Genomic DNA, 24,137 nt, shown 5'->3' on the forward strand with positions numbered 1-24,137 from the left:
GTGTGGCTCGTGAGCCACCTAGGGGTGGCTTCCGGCCACCCCCATATGGGTTGGGGGTGCATTTCAACCAAGCTAATGACAATTAAAAAATTTTGACGTATGAATTTTTTTTGGCATTTTGATTGATCTAGGAAGTAAATTTTCGAAAAAAAAAAAAAAAAAAAAACTCTTATGGAGATAAAAATTTAGCGTGTTGACCCAGAGATTTACAATATATTTAAAAAAAAAATAAAAAAAATAAAAAAATAAAAGAAATTGAAGGATATTTTGGTCAAATGGAAGGCCCTGCTACAAACCTTGAAATACACTTCCTTATTTCCCACTCACACACCGACAGGCTCTTTAATCGATCGCTGCTACCGGTCTCCGCTTTCAAACTCTCCATGGCCGCCAACAATCCATCTCAGCTGCTCCCATCAGGTCCCTCTCTCTCTCTCTCTCTCTCTCTCTCTCTCCCTCGATATGGAAAATGAAATGGGATACTAAAATTCGTTTGGGTTTTTTTTGTGGGTTCTGTGATGGAATATACGCAGAGCTAATTGATAGGTGCATAGGGTCGAAGATATGGGTGATAATGAAGGGAGACAAGGAGCTCGTTGGTACTCTTAGGGGCTTCGATGTCTACGTCAACATGGTCCTCGAAGACGTCACTGAATAGTATGTCCCTCATTATTGAACATGTATATTATTAGGGTTTTAGTTTTTTTTTTCGCTGATTTATGCTAACGTGATTTTCTATATTGGTCTTAGATATGTATATTGGTATACGCGTGTGAATTGGGTTCTCTTTGTAAAATTGTGGGCTAGAAAAGAAAAGGAAATCGGAGTTCAAAGTTTGGATTTTTAATGTTGGTTTGGGTTTTAGTTTTGCTTACTGATATATGCTAATAAGATTGTGTATGTTGATCTTAGACATGTATGCGTATGTCTATGGATTGGGTTTGTTTGTAAAATTGTGAGTTAGAAAGTAAAAGGAAATAAGAGTTCAAATTTATATTTTTAGTGTTGGGATGGGTTTTAGGCGGTCAAAAATTTCTGTTTAAGGAAGCTAATAGTTGATAGGGCTCAATATGCTGGTGGAGAGAGAGAGAGTGGGGGATAAACTTGGTGGTTGTTTTTTTGAAGAAGGTTGAGAATTTGAGCTGGTGTTTAGAATGCCAGTGAAATGTTCTCTTTGTCCTGGGCATATAGTCTTGGGGTTTATCTTTTTAAATCTTAGTTGTGAAGCAATGGTTTTAAATAAGCTGGGGGTGGTGGATTATGCATGTTCAACTCGGAGGGTGGTGGTTGGAATGACCCAGGGAAAGCGTTAGCCTATTCAGTGCTATTAGTTTAGTCAAGTAGCAATTGGAGCTCCCTAGAATCACTAATAAAACTTAGTCTCACCTAGTGAAGAACCGATGTGTGACTTAATATCCATGAGAACCTATGAATCCACTCAGGATCTAGGAACTCTTGTGCAGTTAACTTTTCTCAAATTTTGTTTGTGGATAACATCTTGATTTTTTTAGGGCTAATCCTGACCGTCTACACTGTTTGTGTGCCTTATTTTTATGCTTTGAAGCTGTATTTGGGTTTTCAATTAACCTAGCTAAGTCAGATTTGGGTCCGGTGGGTAATGTCAATAATGTGGATGGTTTGGTCGATATTTTGGGCTTTGGGGTTTCGTCTTTACCTTTGAAATATCTTGGTTTTTTGTTGGAAGCCTCTTTTAAGGCCAAATCTATTGAAGAGTTCAAATTTCATTTGGTAAGTTGGTCCAAGGTTTGTTCTCCGTTTTCTATGGGAGGGTTGAGGGTTCGGATCATGCTATTGTTCAATCGCGCTCTTTTGGAAAAATGGCTATGGCACTATATGCATGAGAGATGCTTGTGGAGAGTTGTGATGGATTCTAAATATGGCAGCTCGTGGGGTGGGTGATGTTTTAATGAGGTTCATCGGTTGTATGGGGTGGGGTTATGGAAGAATATCAAGAGGGGTTGGAGAGTGTTTTCCAGTCATAGATTTGAGGTGTGAGATGACTCTAAGATTTAGACTATGGCATGACCTGTGGTGTGGGATCAAGCCCTAAAGGAACCATTTTCGGATTTATATAGTATTTGCTCGCACTAAGGATGCCTCTATAGCCAGATCATTTGGAGCTTTCGAGTGGCTCCCATTAGTAGAGTGTAATCTTTATTGGAGCTCCTCATGATTAGGAGGTAGATGACTTTACTTCATTTTTTAAATTCTTGTACTCCCTTAGATTGAGATGTGGAGATGACGATAAGCTTTGTTGGACCCTCTCCAAAAAAGGGTTGTTCAATGTTAGATCTTTCTACAATGTCCTTGTTCCTCATGATGGCACTCCCTTCCTTTGGAAGAGTGTTTGGAGGATAAAGGTCTCATTGAGAGCGGCTTTCTTTGCTTGGTCAGCCTCTATAGGAAAGATCCTCACCATGGATAACCTAAAGAAGCAGCATGTCATTGTGGTTGATTTGTGTTGCATATGTAAGAGAAGCATAGAGTCTGTGGATTATTTTCTTCTCAATTGCGAGGTTTCTAGTGCTGTGTGTAATGCTATCTTTAGTTGTGTTGGGCTCTCTTGAGTTATGCCTAGACGACTAGTAGACTTGTTTGCATTTTTTTTAGGGGAGAGGGGGGTTATATGGCAATCCTCAGAGTGCAGTAGTGTGTAAAATGGTGCTTTCATGCCTTGTGTGGTGCCTTTGGAGGCAAATAAATGAAAGATGTTTTGAGGACTGTTAGAGAACGGTGGTAGAGATAAAGTCTTTTCTCTTCGGTATTCTATACCTTTGGACAACTGTGTTTGACTATCCTAATTTGCTTAGTGTTCTTGGTTTTTTTGATCTCGTCTCTTTTTAACTAGGTGTTTCTCTTGTATACTTTATGTGTTCTTAGGTTTACGTATTTTGCTCTTTAATGATATTTCAATTATTTATTTTTTTAAAAAAGTATTTCTTCCAAATGACAATTATGACTTTGGCCCCTGCTTAGCACATCTTCCTTTTCTGAGTTTTTGCGGGATCATGTCCTATATAGCTTTGTAATTGCCAAACTTCCTTTTTTTTGTTAGGGCCGTGGGGGTTCTCTTATATACATTTATTGATGCACCCTCTTTATCATTCTTATCTAAATTACTTATAAAATAAAATAAAATAAATAAATAAATAAAACCATTCTTATCTAAATTTAACTTGTTGAAAAAATCAGAAAAAAAAAAAAAATACTATCTAGGAAAAAAAAGCACAATTTTTTTAAGTTTTCTTTAGATTCTAAGGTAGAGGGTGCATGTTGTATTGTTTTCCTGAACCTTTTTGTTCTTGATTTTCTAGGGAATGACGTGTGTCTAATTTTAAAGTATAAGGAACACAGTAATTCTTTCTGGACCTCAATGTATTGCCTCCCTTTTTTGGTAGGTAACTGTGTTCACTTGCTGAAAATGAAATTGGTAACTGTATTGTATTCCTACTCACTGAGTTCAGCGACATTCTTCACATGACATGTCTTTCAACTTAGTTGGCTATTCTTTGTAAAGTGTGAGACAGTGGGAAGCTTGATATTTGGATGACAAATGGGAATTTTCTGCCTTTGTTTTTGAATTTTTGTGGATTGTTACTCCTTTGTTTTAGCATGGTTGCTATTCTGAGTAGCCTGTGTTTCTTTTAATGGAAAGTGCTTTTTTCTTCTGTGAATTTCCATATTCTACAAACAAATATGACTTGCAATGATGAATTTTGGAGGCTACAAGGCATGGAAAATTTGACACTAGCTTCCTGAGAAAAACAAACAATAATGAATAATTTGGAAAATGTACAGATTTGACTATTTGTATTGTCTTCTTTTACATCACTTTGCAATTACTTTTCTGTACTTTCTCTATATATTTGCTTTTAAATGAACTTTGGTGACCCAATATGTTTAGCTTCAGTGATGAGTTTCTTTCACAGTTTGAGATCCATAAATTTAGCTTTCATTTAGTGAACAAAGGCGGTTAATTATTTATGTTTCTAAGTGTTTAGTACGTAATTGGATTGGCTTTAACCCACATCACACACCCCTTCTGACTGTGTGCTTGCTTCTTATTCACAATAACTATCTGTCTACTTTTGTGTATCGTTAAAAATCTTAACACTAGGAAATATTTATCTGGTTTTCTGATTCTCTGTCTACACAGTGAGATTACTGCCGAAGGGAGACGGATAACAAAGCTTGATCAGATTTTACTAAATGGAAACAACATTGCTATTGTAAGTGAGACAGAATGATTTTCTTTCGTTTCGTAAATAAGTTGAAAGGCATGGGCCATTCTTTATGCTTGAGTCTTTAAACTTTGTTTTTCCAAGTTTACAGAAAATATTTCCTCAATCAGTGATTCAAATTACCAGGACTGAGCCTCACAAACAAAAAAATTTATAAGTCCCAAACATTTCATCTTACATTGTAAACCCTATGCTTTAAACTGCTTTCTGCAAGCCTTTAGTTGCTAGCTGCTTATTGTGTATTGTAATTAAAGCTAATAGAAGCCTTGCTGCGAAAAGAGGAAATATGTTTTAATGATCTAAATCACTGTTCTAATACTTTTGTGTGGAACGCAGCTCGTCCCTGGTGGTTCGCCCGATCCAGAATGAGAGTGCAGCTAACCTTTACTTGGTTCTTGATTTTCTTCATTCACTGTGGTTGGGGTCAGATTACTCCTCTGTTTTAATGAGAATTCTGACCACCAAGATGCTCTTTTCTCCACCACTGTTGTTTAGTTATTGTCATGGTTGTAGGATAATTGGTGGTGGGTTATGCAATGATCATGGAGTATGCTGGTTTCTGTTTGTCCGATTTGTTAGTTTTTCCTTTCTTTTTTTCCCCATTTATTTTCTTACTGTAAGTGCCATGATCATTACAATTGATACAGATATGATATGACTTGTTTCAAAACATAATTTACATTTATCTACTGCTGACGAAATCAAGGCCAATTACCTAACAAGTTGTAATAATTATAGGTACCTAAATGTGGAGCTTATAATTATAAGCTTAAATGCTGGATTCGGTTGGACTGCTGAAACCAAAAGCTGCATGCACATGTTATCAGAATGATTTTTAAACATTTTGCGTGTTAGTCGTCAACATAAATTTTAGCATATAATTAGAAAAAAAAAAAAAACATAATTAGCATATGCAAGGCCATGTAATTAGAAATTTCTAATTACATGGCCTTGCATATGCTAATTATGTTTTTTTATTTATTTTTTCTAAAAAAAATAAACTTTTTGAGAAAAAATCACATATTTCTCTCAAATTATTACTCAATTGATAATTTTTTTTAAACTTTTAATTGGGACAATGCCCATATAGCCATATAAATTATCAAATAATTGTTGATGTCCCTCATAATAAAAAATTACCCTTAATAAAAATGGAAAAATTCACTTTATCCCCCTAAATTATTCACCCATTTGTATTTTTGACCTAAATGTTTAAAAAACGACACTTTATAGTCTTTACTTCAAAGTATCTGACATTGACACTTGACTTCCATAAAGTACACTTTACCTTCTTAAAGTATTTTGAATTGACACTTTACCCCCTAAGGCTTAATTACTTTGGAGGTAAAGTGTCTACTCAAAATACTTCATGGGAGTAAAGTGTATTTCATTGGGTCAAGTGTCAACACTTTACCTTCTGAATTATCCACTCATTTACACTTTTAACTCCAGTATTTAAAAAGTGACACTTTACCTCCAAAGGGATTGGCTTGGTCATCCCTTCGGCCAAATAGTAGGTGGCTGAATTACCCTCAAATGGTTAGGGGTGGCTCACTTTTGTTCGATATACACTTCCCTTTTTTTTTTTTTTTTTTTTTCACTTTATTATTATTATTTTTTTCAAAACAAAAGCATTAATTAACAATTAAAAACATAAAATATTTAAAATCACTTTTTCCTTTTGACAACTCAGGGGAAAAAGAGTTTTTTAAACTCTCCCTATCACTTGTTTAAAATAAGAATTAGATAAAGTTAGGTACCGAGTTGTAGCTTTGTAAATAGAGTCGTAATGAAATCAGGAGTGTAGGAGATAATCGTGTGGTTGGTTATACTTCCATTATAAATAAATAACTTACAAACACTACCTCCACTCTAATTCACAGAGTCAAAGACACTCAGAAAGTCAGAATTCTTTACAATTCTATTATTGAGGTAAAATCTTCAAACGCTCATATTTCTATTCACTTCATTCTTGTTTCCCTCAATCATTTTAATTTTTCATTTTTGTTTGCTCAACAATATGAACTCTAATTGCTTATCAGCATATCAATTATTTGACGTTTGTCATGTGTTTTTGTTATCGCAAATATTTGTTCCTCCTTTTAGGGTTTATTTGAGATTATAATTTTGTAAGAATAATATGCTTTTTTTTTAAAGATATTGTAAAATGTAAGTCATTTGGCATTAGCATTGCGATATCTATAAGTAATATAGGGCTGTTAATTTGAAAAAACGTAAATTTAAACCAAAATCACGATTTCATATATGCAATCCAAACAGACCCTTAATACTCTCTCTCTCTCTCTCCCGCGTGCATCTCGAACAGTAGCACCGCAATCCCAAACGACCCTTAACGCTCTCTTTCTCCCGCGTGCATCTCGAACAGTAGCTGCCGCTGCATTTTGTTCTACGACGGCCCTGCGCTTCTGGTTGAAGAAGGCCGGGGATCGACGCTGGTTTTCGTGGGTGATTGAGGACAAATAGTGAGACAAGTTCCATCTCTTGGGAATTCAAATTTTCATGATTTCCCATTTGTCCCTTTCATCTCCAAGCCGTATTTTCTAGAAATGCACTATTTTGGAATTCCACAGTTTCCATTCTCTCCGGCCATGAGAAATGCGCTGTTTTAGAGTTACAAGGAACCAAAACCGCTTGGCCTTCCTCAAAATTCTCTCCCTAACCAAACACCAAGCCTCTGCTCTCTCCACCTTTACTATCCAAGACCCTCATGCCAATCCAAACAGAGAAGCAGTTCCTGCCAATTTCTCCTCTCACTCACCACAGAAAACCCACTTGGTCCCCTCCAATAACATGAGCCAGGAAACCGCAACAACCCATTTTTCAAGAAAATCCACACCCTCCGCTCAATCTAATCTTATTGATGTGGTTTCCTCAAACAAAGTTATCACCACCTATATTCGAGCTGGTGATTTATATTCTGCTCTTAAAGTGTTTGACGGTATGCCGGTGAAGACTACAGTTACTTGGAATTCAATCTTGGCCGGCTATTCGAAGAAACCTGGGAATATGAAAGAAGCCTGTGAGCTATTCGATAGGATTCCTAAACCAGACATATTTTCATACAACATAATGTTAGCTTGTTATTTACACAATTCTGATCTAGATACTGCACGGGCTTTCTTCGACAAGATGTCTGTTAAAGATACAGCGTCTTGGAATACGATGATATCGGGTTTTGCTCAGAATGGAAAGATGGGGGAAGCGTGCAAATTGTTTTTGTTGATGCCCAATAAGAATAGTGTATCGTGGAGTGCTATGATCTCGGGGTATGTGGAATGTGGGAATTTAGAATGTGCGATGGAGTTGTTTGAGGTAGCTCCGGTTAAGAGTGTGGTGGCATGGACTGCCATGATTACTGGGTATATGAAGTTTGGGAAGATTGGATTGGCGGAGAAGATGTTTCAAGAGATGCCCGTGAAAAATTTGGTGACATGGAATGCTATGATTGCAGGTTATGTCGAGAATGATCGAGCAGAGGATGGTTTGAAGCTTTTTAGGAAAATGGTGGGAGTTGGGGTTAGGCCAAACCCATCAAGCTTGAGTAGTGCTTTATTGGGTTGTAGTAATCTATCAGCATTGCAGTTGGGTAAACAAATTCATCAGTTGGTTTATAAGTCTCCACTGTACAGAGATACGACAGCTGCAACTTCATTGATTAGCATGTATTGTAAGTGTGGAGGTTTGGTCGATGCTTGTAGATTGTTTAATGAGATTCCCAAAAAAGATGTGGTCACTTGGAATGCAATGATTTCTGGTTATGCTCAACATGGGGCAGGAGAAAAAGCTCTCCATTTGTTTAATGAGATGAGGGATGAGGGAATGAAGCCAGATTGGATCACCTTTGTTGCAGTATTACTGGCTTGCAACCACGCTGGATTGGTAGATCTTGGGGTTCGACATTTTGATTTAATGGTAAGGGATTATGGAATTGAAGCTAAGCCAGACCACTATACATGTATGGTTGACCTTCTAGGTCGAGCAGGTAGGCTAGTTCAAGCTGTAAATTTGATAAAGAAAATGCCTTTCAAGCCCCATTCTGCTATTTTTGGAACACTTTTGGGTGCTTGTAGGATCCACAAGAATCTAGAGCTGGCTGAGTATGCTGCAAAGAGCTTGCTTGATCTTGATTCTGCTAGTGCAGCTGCTTATGTTCAACTGGCTAATGTTTATGCCGCCATGAGCAGATGGGACCATGTTGCTAGAATTCGACGATCAATGAAAGAAAACAATGTAGTCAAGACACCTGGGTATAGTTGGATTGAGGTGAAGAATATAGTTCATCAGTTCAGGTCGGGGGATAGGGTCCACCCAGATTTAGCCTCTATACATGAGAAACTCAAAGAATTGGAAAAGAAAATGAAGTTGGCGGGCTACTTTCCAGATCTTGAATTTGCATTACATGATGTGGGGGAAGAGCAGAAGGAGCAGCTTTTGCTATGGCACAGTGAAAAATTGGCCATTGCTTTCGGGCTGATAAAACTGCCATCAGGGACTCCAATCCGGGTCTTTAAAAACTTGAGGATATGTGGGGATTGCCACCATGCCATCAAGTACATATCGGCAATTGAAAGAAGGGAAATCGTTGTTAGAGATACTACAAGGTTCCATCATTTCAAAGATGGGTTTTGCACTTGTGGTGATTACTGGTAAGCTTGCAACATTGCGGTTTCTTTTGAAGTTTTTTCTAGGAGAATCTTCTAGTGTGTGGGTCGCGCTAGGAAGATGACATAAATCTGAGTTGAGAATTCCCTATACATGGAGAGGATAGTGGGTAAGAGAAGCTCAATCATATTACTCTGCACATTATTCTCATTGAGCTGGCAGGCTAGTTGAAAGTTCTTGATTTGATAATTTAGAAAGAAAAATTAGTCTTTAAATTCACATTCTTTGAGGCGTAGAACCTTCTGATGCCTTGTTCGTCCACAATAACTAAGAGCGTGTTTAGCAGCTCTGCTACGGCTCACAGCTTCTTGCCTTCATTCAATAGTGAACAGACATGGGAAGCTAGGACAATAACTAAAGGTATCCACAATACGGTAAAATTAGACACCGTGTAGTTTTTCTTCCTACCACCTACTTTTTGGAAAATTCAAAATCTTCATGTATGGACTCACTTTGGACCCTCCATTGCAATATCATGACATAATTTTCCAGTCTTCTTTAGCATCGAAGATTACTAATTTCTTTGGATCCACCTCCATCATAACTTCTCCATTCCTTGTTAAGTACAATTTCTTTGCATTTACGCTGAATTCAAGCAGTTGGAAACTAATTCGAGCTTGAAGGCGTCTGAAGCTTGGCATGCAGAGGTTTTTTACTTTTTTACTTGTGCATTTGCTTCCTTTAAGCAAATTTTCTTGTGGAGATGTAAATATTATGTTGTTGTATGAAAAATTGCTTCTGCTGAACATAAGATGTATTATCATGTAATTTATGGAAATAAATTATGTAATTTATGTACTCTGTATGTAATATTATCTTATCTATGATTAATGAATTACAATTCCAAATTTAACATTCACTCCGACTAAAAGGAAGAATGATTACTAGGAGGGAGAGGAATGGATTACCATAAGAATAAAACCTTCCAACTACTATGAGAATAAATAAACAATAAAGAAAGAAGAAAAGAATATTTAACTTCTCCCTCGTTTCTCTAAGCTTTATTTTCTAAGTCTTTTTTGTCCTGCATCAGCTTGTTGTGATGTACTTTTGAAAAGTGGCTATCTAAACTAGAAAAGTTGAGTTTTCTAACCAAATTTTAGCTAAGGAATAGCTAGTTCATTAGGAAAGTTGAGTTTTCTAACCAAATTTCAGCTAAAGAATAGCTAATTCATTAGGAATGCTCTTAGAGCATCGTCAATGAGCTCTCTAAAATTAACTTTTAGCTAAAATTTGGTTAAATTCTACAAAAAGCAAGCTCTACCAAGTTCTCTATTCCACTCTCCATTTTAGGGCTTGTCAAACCTCTCCGCACATTTGGAGAACAAAATCCTTTATTTACTCTATTTTTTATATTTTCCTTCACACTTTCTCTCTCCCTCACCCTTTATAGATTTGTAACTTTGTGGGGGTGCTTTTTAGAATAAAAAATGAATGAAGATAGAATAAAAATTATATTTAAATATAATAGAGTAAAATTTAGAAAGTTTATTATTTGGTACTTTTGCATAGCGGTTAGTTAGACTAGAAAAAGTGAGTTTTTTAGCCGAATTTTAGCTAAAGATTAGAGAGTTCATTGAGAATGCTCTTAATATGCAAATCAACAGAGATTTTTGTTTTCCTTCTTGTTTTTGTTCTTTTTGTCCTCAAGCTTAAATACTTTGTTTTTGGTTGTTAAATTTTAGTGTTACAATTGTCAGCCATGGCTGGAGAAGCAGGAATGTCTACAGTTCCGCAAACGATTGGCAGTGTTTTGTGTTGCAAATGCTGCAGTATTTCAATTGCGCCAAACACTGCCAATATGTGTGTCACGTGTTTGCAGTCAGAAGTTGACATCACAGAAGGTCTACAGAAGCATGTGATCATAATCCAATGCCCCGAGTGTGACAGGTTCTTGCAGCCGCAGAGAACTTGGGTCAAAGCCCAATTGGAATCAAAGGCGCTGTTGATATTCTGTTTGAGGAGACTGAAGAATTTGAATCAAGTAGGATTGGTGTCTGCGGAGTTGATTCGGACCGAACCCCACTCCAGGATGATCAAAGTCAGATTGAAACTTCAGAAAGAGGTTCTTAATGGAGCCATACTTAAACAATCGCATGTGGTTGAGTATGTTCTGCAAGAACATACGTGCGAATCCTGTTTGAGCATGCAGACCAATCCTGACCTGTGGGTTGCAGCCGTGCAACTACGCCAGAATGTTTCTCACTGGCATACTTTTTTTTATTTAGAGCAGGTGATTCTGAAGCAAGGTGCCGCTGCCACCGCCATAAAGATTAAGCAGATGGATCAAGGGATCGACTTCTTTTTCTCAAACCCAAGTCATGGTGTGAAGTTTGTGGACTTCATTCATAAGGTTGCTCCAGTAAGGAGTCGGAATGACATACAGCTTGTTTCCCATGATCCTAAGAGTATTAACTATGGTTTCAGGAACACTTTCTTGGTTGAAATCTGCCCAATATGTCGTGAGGATTTGATTTGTTTGCCTCCAAGAGTCGCAGCTAGTTTGGGAAATCTAGGCCCTCTTGTGATTTGCACTAAAGTGACCGACAACCTTGTTTTGCTGGACCCGGTCACCTTAAGGATTTGTTCCTTGAATGCTGACCAGTATTGGACTGTTCCATTCGAGCCTCTACTCACTAGGAGGCAGCTAGTGGAGTATATAGTGTTAGATGTGGAGACTGATTCTTCTAAAGCTAAAGTTGGTGACTGCATGCATGCTTTAACTGATGCACTAGTGGCCCGGGTATCTGATTATGGGAAAAATGATACAACTTTTCAAATAAGAACGCATCTAGGCCATCTTTTGAAGGCTGGGGATTATGCTCTTGGTTATGACTTATATGAGGCTAACAGTAAGAATGGTGGAGTAGAGAAGCATAAGGGTCTGGTCCTCCCATACACGATTTTGATAAAGAAGAGCTATGAAGAGAAAAAGTGCGGGAAGCCCCGTTTCTGGAAACTTAATGCCCTTGACATGGAAGTTGATTATAAGGGTATAGCTGAGCAAGAAAAGATGATTTCCGAGTACGAACAGTTCTTGAAGGATCTGGAGGAGAACATTGATATGAGTTTCAAAATATCAACGCACCTTATCAGAGAATACCGGCCATCTATGGCTAATGGAGATGATTTACCTTCTCTTTCAGCGGAAGATGTGTTTGGTTATATAAGCAGCGATGAGGACGATGATAGTGATAGAGCTTGAGTGAAGGATTACAAGCTTTTCTTCTTACATATATTTTCCTTTATTTGAACTTATTCTCTATTAGTAGTCAATGGGTTTAATTGTTGGCTTCTCCTTGTCCCAAGTTTTATTTCTACACAAAAGATGGTGGGTAATGGTTTAGGGTATTGTGAGCCACTTTTCTTCCATTGCTATCAAAGCTTTTAAGCATGTTAACTTTTTATTTTTTATGTTTGTTTCTCTCATCACATTTTGTTTTGTGTTTGTTTCTCGTGTGAAGGCTGCTATACAATAGTCAATAGTAATTACAATTATTCATGTTAGCCTTGTTTAGGTATGGAAAGCCACGTTTTTGCAAAATTTTTGTTTTCTTTTCTAACAAATAAATCAATAAGCAACTTAAAACACAAAAACACTAGTCAAAATACAAAATATGTTTTACTTGTATGTCATATGATAACACTTTTTTTTTAAAATAAAATAAAACACTATCCAAAACACGTTAACAAGTATACCAATATGGGGTAACACTCCGGTTTCATATTGAGAAGATGATTAGTCCATATAGAGTGAAGTGATTCAAAAAATACTTCAAATTAACTAGTCTTTTTAAGATGATAGTACAAATGTGACTAATATTTTTTCCTAAGCTGCAACAAAAATATACAACGCTTTAAGTCACGGAACCATGTATTATGTGTACCATGACCAAATTAGAATTGTTCAAATATTTTATTAGAGCATTGTTAGAGCCACTCCAAATTTTACAACAAACTCTTTACAAATTAGAATTTGAAGGGGAAAATAAAAATACAGGACTGACTAATGTATCGTATTTTAAGCGGCTATTAGCCTATTCTGTGATGTAAAGAATAATTATAAAAGTAGTAAAACTGGTAGTATCTCTAACATTTTCCATTTTATTAAAGAAAATCCCTAAACTTAAACTACAAATTATATTTGAAAATTTACTTCTATATCATTCTTTATCATTTTTATTAATTTAATATTTATATTCTCAAATTTGTCAGATTTTATCGTATTTAGGTTTTAAAATCTCAGCCCAGAAGTATAAATACAGGGAAGGATTGAAAGAAACTGAATTCCTGGAGAAACAGAAGTAATCTGGAAGAGAATGAGTTACGTACTTACGGCGATGACGAAAAAGCGAGAGGTGGACACAATTATCAGAGACACCATCGACAAGGTCCTCGTCCTCCGCTTCGGCCGCGCTTCCGACGCCGTCTGTCTCCACCTCGACGACGTCGTACGCACTCTATCTCTCTCAATCCATTGCAAAAAACTATTACGCGAATAAATTCAATCTTCGCCTTTTTTTTTTTCTTTTTTTTTAAAAAAAATTTTAATTTTTTATTATTTCTATACAGCTTAGTAAATCGGCTCGTGAGGTGTCTAAGTTTGCGACCGTAGCACTCGTAGACATCGATTCGGAGGAGATTCAAGTTTACGTCAAGTATTTCGACGTCACTTTCATACCCTCAACCGTTTTCTTCTTCAATGCTCATCACATGAAGATGGATTCAGGGTACCATTCTCTCTTTCCTCTTAGTTTGATTCTTTGATTGTTTAGCATATATAGTCTTCATTGTTGTAATAATAGAGGTGGATGCCTCAAAAGTCTTTGTAATTTGGCTGACAGGTGTGTGTGTGTGTGAAGTTGAAAAATGAATTCTGGGTTCTTATTATTAATTGGGTTCAAAATATTTCTTGTTGGGTATCTATGAATTCTTTATTTGGGGTTAAATTTGTAACCCAGATATAAAAATGTTGAAGCTTTTGTTTTTCTGTTCTAGGCTCGTGCGTAATCTGAGGTAGAAATGTATTATGTATGGACAAAATTTCCTCTAAAATGGGATGAAGGAAATTCCACCAAGCTAGATAGCTGTCCTTAGATCGCATCACAAATGCATGTGAAAATCACTCTCATTTAATCATATTAAAAATGCACTAGAAAATCACATGCTATAAGAATGTGTATCAGTTTAATAGATTGGTTTAAAGGAAATTTCTTTAACCCAGTAATTTATGTAATTATAATATTAATGACTACACTTAAAATCCGGTCATAGCGAGTCATTGCCCTTTTCTACTTGCTTATGTTTTGCAGTTAAAGTATATGGATAAACGCTTTAGGAGGTAAAATATGGTGTTCTGTCTATTCTAACTGCAAAAAAAAGTGGGCCAAAACCACTAGAGGGTGAAATATAGTTATATTGCTAATAAGTTTGTATAATTATTGCTAATAGTTATATTGCCTTCTGGGCATGAGAATAAACTGCTTAGCCTGTCAGGGGTGAAAGCTCCTGGATTATCTGGTAACTGGTTCTGGCGGGTAGGGTCCGTTACCCGTAGGAGTTTGATTAACGGTGAGGATTGTTATACAATATGCGTTTGCAACGTGCAATTAATTTGAGTAAAGTTCTCCTACGTTATCAAAAAAAAAAAAAAAGTTTGTATAATTATTTTTTTGTTTAAAAAAAATAAATTGAAAGGAGTGCTTTAATTGAGTAAACTCCTGGTACTTAACAAATTTCAATAAGCATAAGTTACCTTTTCATATTCATTGTTGGCCTGTAATTCTTCTTTTTTGTTTGCTAAGACCTTTATGTTTCCTAGTGAACATGGTAATTAGACCTTTGGAAAATGATTGGAACAATTAACCAGATTTCTCGAACTTGAATATCAACAAAGTTTGCACCTAGATCTCTTTTTTCATTGACCTTTTACATAGTTGTTTCAGTTTCCTTTCTTAAACTGGTTTTGCAGTACTGCAGTGATGTTTGACAACATTTTGAAAGTGTTCTCTATCACATTGTATTTTTATATGTGAGAGATGAACCTTTTAGGTATTTATAATGTTGTGACTTTGATCATACAGTGCACTCATTTGATCATGCCCTTGAAAGAATGAGAATCTGTTTCTCAAAAAAAAAATTTGAGTGGAAAATCTCTTGTATGTTGAAATGATATCATGCAGCTTAGAATTAGGGACTTCAAATTTCAGATTCTAATATAATGTGTGTGTGTGTGTGTGTTTTTTTTTTTTTTTTTTTGGGGTTTTCAGGACTGCAGATCACACTAAATGGGTAGGTGCATTTCACAAGAAGCAGGATTTCATCGATGTTGTAGAGGTAAGCAACTTTGATTCCTAAGAAACTTAATAAATTCGAGACTCTGTTATATACATTCTTGCTCTTGTCATTGGAATGAATATTCATTTTTTAGTCTTGATGCTGGTGTGAAAGTTGTCTGCCTCTTACTCGAACAATAATATCTCCACTAGCAACATGCAAAAATTTAATACATCATGGGCTTTATTGTTATTCAGTTACCCAGCAGTTACATTGATATCTAGAATTTTCTTTTCACCATCCCTTTGTAGAGTTAATCACAGCAGAGAGGTAGTGCGTGTTCTTTTATTTAGAGTCTGTCAATTACAACAATTTCTTTTGAGTGATAGAGTTTGCGGACTTGAAAATTTAAACTGGCAATGGTATCTTAGTTGCTGATTCAATGTATGGAAGACTATGTTGCTTAAATTCAAAGAGGCAAGGGGAAGACTTTCTTTTCAGCTTTAGATATTGAGTACTTCAAAAAATTTCAAATGCAAAAGTTGATTTCCATCAGAGGAGTTATTTGGGGAAAACTTTGTCGCGTGATCTGATGATGCAAGCAGTGTCATTAGCAGTTAATCTTTGCGGTGGCACTCGTATGTGCCCTAGACCACAACCCGAGTCTCACATTGGGAAACATGTATACTGGGACAAGAAGTGCACTGCTGTATGGTAAATGGGAAACTCTAGTAATCTTCAGGGAGCATTGCAGTTTTAGGGTTAGCATTTTGTTCTTCACTTTGACCTCTTTGCATAAAAATTTTCTGCATAAGCTAAGGAAGTTCCTTGGTTGTTTGCTGAATAATATGACTTAATAATGGGACAAGAAATGTGCTGCCACATGGTAAATGTTAAACAGAAAACATTGCAACCCTATTTTTCTTTTTAACATGTTTCTTTTGTTTTTATTTTTATTTTTTGATTTTTTACTGTTTTGCGTAAAACTTTCCGTCATATGAAAATTCCTTGCTTGTCCAAGGGAGAATTCATAATAACTTCCGTCTTGTATATGACAGATAGCTTCTATATATATATATATATATGGTACAAGCATGCATAATTTTTTTTCTTAACTTTCTCGCAGGCAATATATAGAGGGGCCATGAAAGGCAAGCTCATAGTAAGTTGCCCTCTGCCTTCAGATCGAATACCGAAGTATCAATTATTGTACAAGGATGTGTAAAAGGCTAATGAAGCTTTTTTAAGATTATTATCTACAGAACACGTTGATCTAAAAGAATACCAAGTTCCTTGTGAGGCCTTTCCACATAAATCTATTGGAATGTGAATATTTCTATATAGTGAGGTTCTTTGGTAGATAAAGATTGTATTTTCTAGTGCCACTCATTGTGGCATGGAATTAGAATATGAATCCAAGTAAACTGCAGGTTGTTTAATCCAAGACCAGTGGCGGATCCAGACAATTTATATTGGGGGTGTCGCTAAAAAAAATTTTAAAATTTCTTTCTTGGCGTACTAAAAATTTTCTCCACCCTAAAAATTTGATAATTCTCACAATATATGCATCACAAAAAAATATCTATAAAAATTCATAAATATGTGCTCAAATTGATATATTAGAAATGTAATATGTCGGCACTATATTAAAAAAATAGAAATACAAAATATATATATAATTGCACTTTACGGTCTCTTAGAAGTACAAAATCATCAAGTATATATCGAATCTTTGAGATAGAAAGAACGAAAGAAAGTGAATCCTTGACTTTAGGGGCGCCGTGTCTTTGGGTAGGTAAAAAGAAATATATATAATTTTGGGGGTAAAAAAAAAAAAATTTTAAATCTTTGGGGGCACCCCCAAAGATGTATGTGGCTCCACCACTGTCCAAGACCCGGTTACCACCTCTCCCGGTTACCACCTCTCCATTTCAAGTGAAACTGGAAAATTTATTTCTTAGTTTAGATAAGCTTTTATTACATCTTAATGGTATATATAATTTAACTTCATATAATCACTTGCAAAATGTTGTAACACTTTTAAATGAATTGTTTTACATTCATTTTCTTTTTGTTAGAATATTAGAAACTATTCTCTATATTAATATTTATTCCCTTCCTAAATTATTCCAATGTTTACTTGTTCAGTACTCCTATCCTTTCTATAAATAGAGGTAATTATGATACATATAAGTATATTTAAATATACAAGATGTAGCATCAATTTCTCTCTCCGCTTCCGCTCTCTTCTTACTTTCATACTCTCAATTTATTTCTACACTTCTTTCCATTTGGGTTCATAGAAAACAAACCTTTAGAACCCATGGGTTCATCTACTCATGAAGCTAATCATTCAAACCGTGTAACAATTATAGAGTGAAGTTTTAATCATTTAACTCTAGAATTATGAGAAGCCCATTCAAAGATGTTAGACAAATCTATTACTTCACAATCTGCAGCTGTGATATGATTATTTTTTGACTACCAAGCCATGGCCTGAGTACAACATAGACAGACGCAAACAGAGCATCTATTGAGCATCCTTTGATAGAAGATTGTTCTTTTGGACTGTTCTAGCATTACATAGCTCATCTACGCAATCACCTCTTTCAAAAACAGCTGCAGCCCCCATGCCTGAGCCTGCAATGACACATACTTGAAATCAGTAATTGTTAACAAGGAAGCTAAAGAAATCAAACAATGCAATATCCCGAATTCTCGCCTTATTATATCATTTTCCACTTCGACCTACAGATCAATACAATCTACAACTCCATGAGGGTAAAAAAAGGGGGCTTTATACTGGAATTACTTGATGATCAAAAGATAAAGGAGGGGCCTAGGAGTTAGATTAGTTTCCTGCACTCTTATTTTGCCTCTCCAATCATCACATATTTGGAGTTTTACCACTAAATCTGTGTCCACCTCCATTTTGGTTAATAAACTCCAAAAGGAAAAGAAAGGTATTACATCTCAACCACTAAAACAAGCCTCAATTCCACCAGATGGGCCTCAAATGTACTTCTATTTATCGATAATATCTTCCGTCTCGTCCAAGCAGGATCCGAAGTATCTACCTTATTGGGTAGAATGCCTACCGGTGTGGGTTATCAACCCACTCTTAGTACCGACATGGGTTCTTTACAAGAAAGAATTACTTCTACCAAATGGTTCTATTTTACTTGGATTGTGCTTGATTTCAAATAACAGTTTTGGTTTGGCTTCTGTATGCTAAAGTTCAGTTCTTTGACCACAACTAAATACATTGTGCCATGCTGATTAGTCTCAATTGGAGGATTTTTTGGTTTCCATCACTTTGAACACCATGTCTCACTCCCCTACACTAAAGCCCTATATGTTAAGATTAACTAAGGTATTACAATTTACCATATCAGCATCAGGAAGGATTTGCAATCAACAATTTGGGCTAGGTTTCTTATTGTGCATCCACTCAGACAAAATCAACTAACTCAGGACTTCAGTGGCTTTCCTTGTAGCCTTGCTGGTAGTGCAACCTTGTGACAACTATCCTCAAGGTCCAAGAAGCAAAGGTTGGAAGAGAGGGTGAGCGAAAATTGCTCTTAAACAGTTAAACTAAATTAACCCAATCCTCCCCATGCTTTTTTGCATTAAAAACTTGTCAAACTATCAACAACTTGTGTGTGTGTGTGTGTTCGCACGTGTGCATAGAGAGAGAGAGAAAGAGAGAGACCTATGCACATAGAGATCACACCAAAGCGACAGTCCTTGCCGCGACGCTTCATCTCATGCAACAGAGTACCAACACACCGGGCACCTAACACAAAGCAATCAGGTAACTTCAGTGATATTTTAAACCCTTTAGGCATACAAGGTAATTATCTAATGAAGAATTGTCAATTTTTAGTATTTGATGATATTGTTAGTACCTGTAGCACCCAAAGGATGCCCAAGAGCAATTGCACCTCCATTAACATTGACCTTTTCAGGATCAAGCCCCAATTTCTTACAGCAATATACATACTGAGATGCAAATGCCTAAACAAGACAAATGAACTTGCTTAGCTTAAAAAGATATAACTCCGTGAGAAATATAAATTTATAAGCATCATAAAAACCCATTACCTCATTTATTTCAAACAAGTCAACATCATCGAGCTCAAGACCAGCAGACTTCACTGCAACTGGAATTGCAGCAGCTGGACCTATCCCCATGACAGCAGGATCCACACCAACGGCAGCAAAACTCCTGAAAGAAAAGCAGAACATAGCATGCTTAGTATGCAAAGAAAGTTCCAATAATAATAAAATAAAAAGACGTCCTCTCCTAAGATTCTTAATGTCTATGCCATTGGTTCTTCAAACCCAAAACAGGAATTCTTTAAGGTTTACTCATAGCAAATCTGGTTACTGTTTCACATTTTCTGGTCCATATACTATGAATTTGTTTAAGCTCTTTAAGGCAAATGATTCAACATCTGCGAAGCGTATATGAGCATTTAGAATATATTAACATTCTTCTAAGAATAAAATTCTGAACGGCTTAAGAAATTATAACTTCTTATCAAGTCCAAATTATAGAGGTGTGTGTCAAAGCTCTATCATTTATCCACTTCCAGATTACTACTTAATGGGGAAAAGTATGGACCTGAAAATGCCAAGAATAGGAAGCCCCTTCTGCACAGCCAAACTTCTCTTCATAAGGAGAACTGCTCCAGCACCATCACTCACCTGGCTAGCATTCCCTAAAAACAGAAATGAAGAAAAATATAGCTTCTTAATGCATGAAATGAAATAAGATACTGACTACTAATATACAATCATAGGACTATATGATACCAGCAGTTGTTGTCCCGTCCTTTTTGAATACAGTCTTCAGCTTTGCCAAGTCTGTCATGTTTGTGTTTGGGCGGATTCCATCATCCACAGAAATTGTAACAGGCTTCTCAATTCCAGTTTTTGGATCCACAACCTTTGCAGAAGAATAATCAGTTATGAACATTTAAAAACAGAATTACCCATCAGGCTGCATTTTTCACATTTACCTTGGTAGAAACAGGGATGATTTCATCTTTGAATTTACCAGACACAGATGCTGCAGCAGCACGCCTATGAGATTCAACCTATTCACACGAATAAAAGGAATTAGACATCAATAATTAACAACTACTGATGGAATTTAGGAACTCACAGCTGCATGATCTTGCTCTTGCCGTGTCACTCCAAAACGCTGTGCAACATTTTCAGAAGTGACACCCATAGGAAGAAGACAATCTCGGGCTTGTGCAAAGATTTCTACCTGTTAACACCAAACCACTAAGTTGAAGAAACCATTTATTGGCTCAAACATATTTTTGAAAAATAGAGTTAGAATATACTTTTGGGTTAACTTTCTGAACCCTGTCAATCTGATCTACTGACATGCACTCCAATCCAGCCCCAATACCTGTTTTGAGAATTAAAGAAATTTAGGGCCAAAGACGAAGGTCACATTAAGACAGACATCCTCCAAAATGACTCTTACCTATGTCATAAAATCCTGCTTTTATGAAAGCAGCTACATCAGCAACTGCCTGGAGGCCGGATGAGCATTGCCTGTTAACAGTTCTGATCGGCACCGTGTCTGGATGAAACAGATTACTTATAAAGATATACATTATCTATGGCCAGATGTTTTGAACAAGTACATAATCATTTGGGTGTCACCTTATCCATGTAAAAATAACTAAGGGTGATTAAAGAGAAAAAGACCTACTCAAAAAAACTTACCCGGAAAACCAGCATACAATGCTGCCATCCTGCACTCAATTGCTCTTTGTGAGCCAGGAGCCAATACTGTGCCAACAACTATATCCCCCACTTCACTTGGGTTCAAGTTTGTGTTCTCTATCAATGCCTGGATTGCAAATTAGAAGGTGTAACTATAAGCTCCTTCTAAATAACCCAAAAAAATCTCAACAAGACATTAAACCAATCTTAGACTGCATATCATGTCCAACCAGAATATTATTATGATGTAGCACAGTGCAAGAGCCAGGCGAAAACGCCGAAAAGACCAAGCCTTTTCGGGTTGAAGGACTGAACAGCCTGTTTGCACTCCCATTCGATCGGGTGTGAACAAGCCTCTCAGGGAATCTGACCCGAGATACTTGGTCGCACCCCATGTCCGAACGAGGGTGTAAACGAGACACCCCTGGAGCGACCGCAACGTACAAAGAAAGACAATCTCAGAAGAATCAACTTTGAAACGCCGAAATTCCTCTCTCAATTTCTACTTTCTAAACTTAGCTTATCTTTACCTTACATTTATTCAGGGCTTAGCCAATTTCCCATTTAGGTGATTAATTTTCCTTTTAAATCTCTACAATTGTAATATTTATGATACAGTCTGTGTAAGTGTAATGATTTCGGATACATTGAATTTAGAAGAAATTTCAAATTTTCAAAGTCCATGCTCTTTTGGGTTTCCTTCTATCAGAATACATAGAAGCTTCTGCTAGTGTTCATTATTTATGCTATCCGCTACATCATATTCAATCCTTGTCAAACCAACAAAAACTAATTATATGGCAATTGAGTCAAGGGCATCTAACCTTCAAGACAGGGGCAAGTAGATCATCAGGAAGAGTATCCTTGAACCCTCCACGCTTTGATTTGCAAATGGCAGTACGGTATGCCCTATTTAACAACATTTACACAAAAAATAAAAACTATTAGATAGAAGGGGGCACAAGTATTAAGAGATATTATAATAACAAGTTCATATCCAAAATTCTCCATCCAAGCAACTTACGCCACAATCACAACATCATCTCCAAAAGCAGCTGTTCGATGATATGCAGCACTGTCCCCAGCTGCACAAATTGAAGCCTACAAGAAAAGAAAAAAATTAGAAGAAGGAAAAGGACAGAAAGAGTGCTATAATATATACTTGAGACTAAATCCAACAGCTTTCATGAATGGAAACAAACTTACAGAGAGAGCAGCAGAAGAAGAAGGAAAAGAAGAAGTGGGTTGAAGATGTTGAAGCAGAACTCTCTGTCTGTTGAGCGCTTTCTCCATTTCTCTGACACCCAACTCCCAATTCGTCGAGGAAAGAAGCAGGCAGGAGATTATTTATACAGCAAACAGGAGATGGGTTGTTCACTGAAACGTTCCCACTAAAGAAAGACCAAGAACTCATTTCCACTTGTGAAAAACATTATTTATGTTTTCTTCGAAAGTTCCACGTAATACTGTCGCACGTTTTCCACGGAGTAGGTAGGGGAAATGGTTGCTGCTTCCACTCCTTAAAGTAATCAAAATATTATTGACTTTTTAATTTTTAATTTTTTTTAAATTTTTTTTGTAAGTATATATCAATAAATATCTCAAAGATATAATGGACAAAATACATAAGATTAGTCTTTTATTAAGATATTAAGAGTTAAATTTTCACGCATTATTTTCTTTAGAAAACATTAAAAAAGAAAAAGAAAAAAAAGACTGAATTAAGCTACTTCCACATATAAGTAATGCTAAAAATTACATTTTTATTTTACTACTATCTCATTCTAGTCTCAATTAGCCATTAAATCTGTCATTGTTAACAAAACATAATGACTAATTAATATTGTCGCACGATAAAATTAATAAATAAAGCTAAAAGTTACACTCTTATTTTATTGTTATTTCACTTTAGTCTCACTTAGCCCTTGTATTCGTTAAAATAAAATTAATGACTAATTAACATTGTCACGTTTAAAATAGGGAACATGATCTTATATTCAGTTAGTTATATGTAAGGGGTATTTATGTCTTTTTATTTTTTAAGAAAACAAAAATACACTTTCAATATAATTAACTGGATATTTTTCAATTTATTTAAACCAAAAGTTATAAGATAAAAGTTGATATTTAGGTAATTTCTTCACAAACATACACGAGAGACAATGGTCGGTTAGGCAGAGTAGTAGGAATTTTGAGTCAAAACATGACCATTGACATGAAAGCACTTGGCTCCAACACCGTCCAAATTTCATTTAAAATCGTTTAAGGTATTTTATTAAATTTCAATTATCATTTTTAGTTGAGATTTAACTATTTATTCTTCTATTGACTAAATGTGTTACTACCTTATTATTTACCATTTTTCTTAGTTTAAAAGTAATAAATATGACATAATCTTAACTATTTAATTTTTAAAAAAAAAATGTTGAAATTTGAAGAGACTTATGTAATAGAATATCATACCAAATTTAATTAAAGGATCTTAATCCATCACTTTACCTTCACCACTAGAATGCATATCAACTACCAAATGATAAGAAGTTTAATTTATAGGAATATCTAATAATGTTGTTTATAAATTCAATAATCAATATATTATTAAGGGGTATTTTAGAACGTAATATTTAAAATTGAGATGACCCATTTCACAGTTTAAATTTTATTTTGTTGTATTAACCAGTATACACGACGTCACATCATTTAAAACTTTTAAATAATCTGACAATATTCTCTTTATGTGACAATAAATATACCATTAAATTTGTGAAATGCAATTTGGTGGCTAATGAATTATTTTAAATTTGTGTCTCCAAGGGGTTACTCAATCGGCTATAAATCACGTCTCATGAAGCAGAGATTGCTAGTTCGAATCTCCCATCCTCCTTCCCTTGTGTGAACGTGTCAAAAACATTATTTTACGCTTGTGAAAAAAGTAATTTCCCCCCGTTAGATTCAACAACCAAATGTTCATTTGCTTTGATGCGAGCATCCATACTGAATGCAATTATACTCAAATGGTTGTTGAAGCCATAATTGAAATAAATAAAAATCCAAGTGTCAAAGTCAGTGGTGTGAAAATGCTTTTGGAGTCTCTTGACTCGGACTGGCATACAACATTGACCTCTAAATATCATTGACTGAAGACTGCCTCTACATTCAATTTTTCTT

The 24,137-nt window shown here is 35.8% G+C and overlaps 4 protein-coding genes and 1 pseudogene across 4 annotated transcripts; 4 read left to right on the forward strand and 1 right to left on the reverse strand.

The window, feature by feature from the left end:
• Positions 1-309: 309 nt before the first annotated feature.
• On the forward strand, positions 310-4,947 carry SAD1 (Small nuclear ribonucleoprotein family protein). The gene is made up of 4 exons (XM_059576902.2): positions 310-420; positions 534-657; positions 4,178-4,250; positions 4,599-4,947. Exons 1-4 carry the CDS (start codon positions 384-386, stop codon positions 4,629-4,631), a joined length of 267 nt encoding a protein of 88 aa, XP_059432885.1. The 5' UTR covers positions 310-383; the 3' UTR covers positions 4,632-4,947.
• A 1,617-nt stretch (positions 4,948-6,564) lies between these two features.
• On the forward strand, positions 6,565-9,743 carry LOC132166484 (Tetratricopeptide repeat (TPR)-like superfamily protein). Its single transcript, XM_059577303.2, has one exon. The coding sequence runs from the start codon at positions 6,879-6,881 to the stop codon at positions 8,931-8,933; it is 2,055 nt and encodes a 684-aa protein (XP_059433286.2). The 5' UTR covers positions 6,565-6,878; the 3' UTR covers positions 8,934-9,743.
• A 281-nt stretch (positions 9,744-10,024) lies between these two features.
• On the forward strand, positions 10,025-12,241 carry LOC132166485 (uncharacterized; annotated as a pseudogene).
• Positions 12,242-13,205: 964 nt separating this feature from the next.
• On the forward strand, positions 13,206-16,645 carry LOC132166645 (mRNA splicing factor, thioredoxin-like U5 snRNP). Its single transcript, XM_088511890.1, has 4 exons — positions 13,206-13,396; positions 13,518-13,675; positions 15,215-15,281; positions 16,348-16,645. The coding sequence occupies exons 1-4, from the start codon at positions 13,265-13,267 to the stop codon at positions 16,444-16,446; spliced, it is 456 nt and encodes a 151-aa protein (XP_088368016.1). The 5' UTR covers positions 13,206-13,264; the 3' UTR covers positions 16,447-16,645.
• Positions 16,646-17,598: 953 nt separating this feature from the next.
• On the reverse strand, positions 17,599-22,370 carry LOC132166472 (3-ketoacyl CoA thiolase 1, peroxisomal). Its single transcript, XM_059577287.2, has 14 exons — positions 22,176-22,370; positions 21,994-22,070; positions 21,794-21,878; positions 20,970-21,096; positions 20,725-20,823; positions 20,579-20,646; positions 20,392-20,499; positions 20,246-20,323; positions 20,040-20,172; positions 19,849-19,945; positions 19,326-19,449; positions 19,130-19,238; positions 18,934-19,017; positions 17,599-17,861 (listed from the first exon to the last, which is right to left on the reverse strand). The coding sequence occupies exons 1-14, from the start codon at positions 22,260-22,262 to the stop codon at positions 17,752-17,754; spliced, it is 1,386 nt and encodes a 461-aa protein (XP_059433270.2). The 5' UTR covers positions 22,263-22,370; the 3' UTR covers positions 17,599-17,751.
• Between the last annotated feature and the right edge of the window lie 1,767 nt (positions 22,371-24,137).

This window comes from Corylus avellana, chromosome 11 (assembly GCF_965113065.1).
Source record: "Corylus avellana chromosome 11, dhCorAvel1.hap1.2, whole genome shotgun sequence".
NCBI classification, from domain to species: Eukaryota; Viridiplantae; Streptophyta; class Magnoliopsida; order Fagales; family Betulaceae; genus Corylus; species Corylus avellana.

Excerpts from the sequence above, each read along its gene's own strand:
- SAD1 (XM_059576902.2), top strand. The coding sequence starts at position 384 with ATGGCCGCCAACAATCCATCTCAGCTGCTCCCATCAG. Across the intron at positions 658-4,177 it reads CTCGAAGACGTCACTGAATA|TGAGATTACTGCCGAAGGGA; the intron begins GTATGTCCCTCA and ends CTGTCTACACAG. Across the intron at positions 4,251-4,598 it reads ATGGAAACAACATTGCTATT|CTCGTCCCTGGTGGTTCGCC; the intron begins GTAAGTGAGACA and ends TGTGGAACGCAG.
- LOC132166472 (XM_059577287.2), bottom strand. The coding sequence starts at position 22,262 with ATGGAGAAAGCGCTCAACAGACAGAGAGTTCTGCTTCAACATCTTCAA. Across the intron at positions 19,946-20,039 it reads GGACGGGACAACAACTGCTG|GGAATGCTAGCCAGGTGAGT; the intron begins GTATCATATAGT and ends TTCTGTTTTTAG. Across the intron at positions 19,450-19,848 it reads CCTATTCTTGGCATTTTCAG|GAGTTTTGCTGCCGTTGGTG; the intron begins GTCCATACTTTT and ends CTTTTCTTTCAG.
- LOC132166645 (XM_088511890.1), top strand. The coding sequence starts at position 13,265 with ATGAGTTACGTACTTACGGCGATGACGAAAAAGCGAGAGGTGGACACA. Across the intron at positions 13,397-13,517 it reads GTCTCCACCTCGACGACGTC|CTTAGTAAATCGGCTCGTGA; the intron begins GTACGCACTCTA and ends ATTTCTATACAG. Across the intron at positions 15,282-16,347 it reads ATTTCATCGATGTTGTAGAG|GCAATATATAGAGGGGCCAT; the intron begins GTAAGCAACTTT and ends ACTTTCTCGCAG.
- LOC132166484 (XM_059577303.2), top strand. The coding sequence starts at position 6,879 with ATGCGCTGTTTTAGAGTTACAAGGAACCAAAACCGCTTGGCCTTCCTC.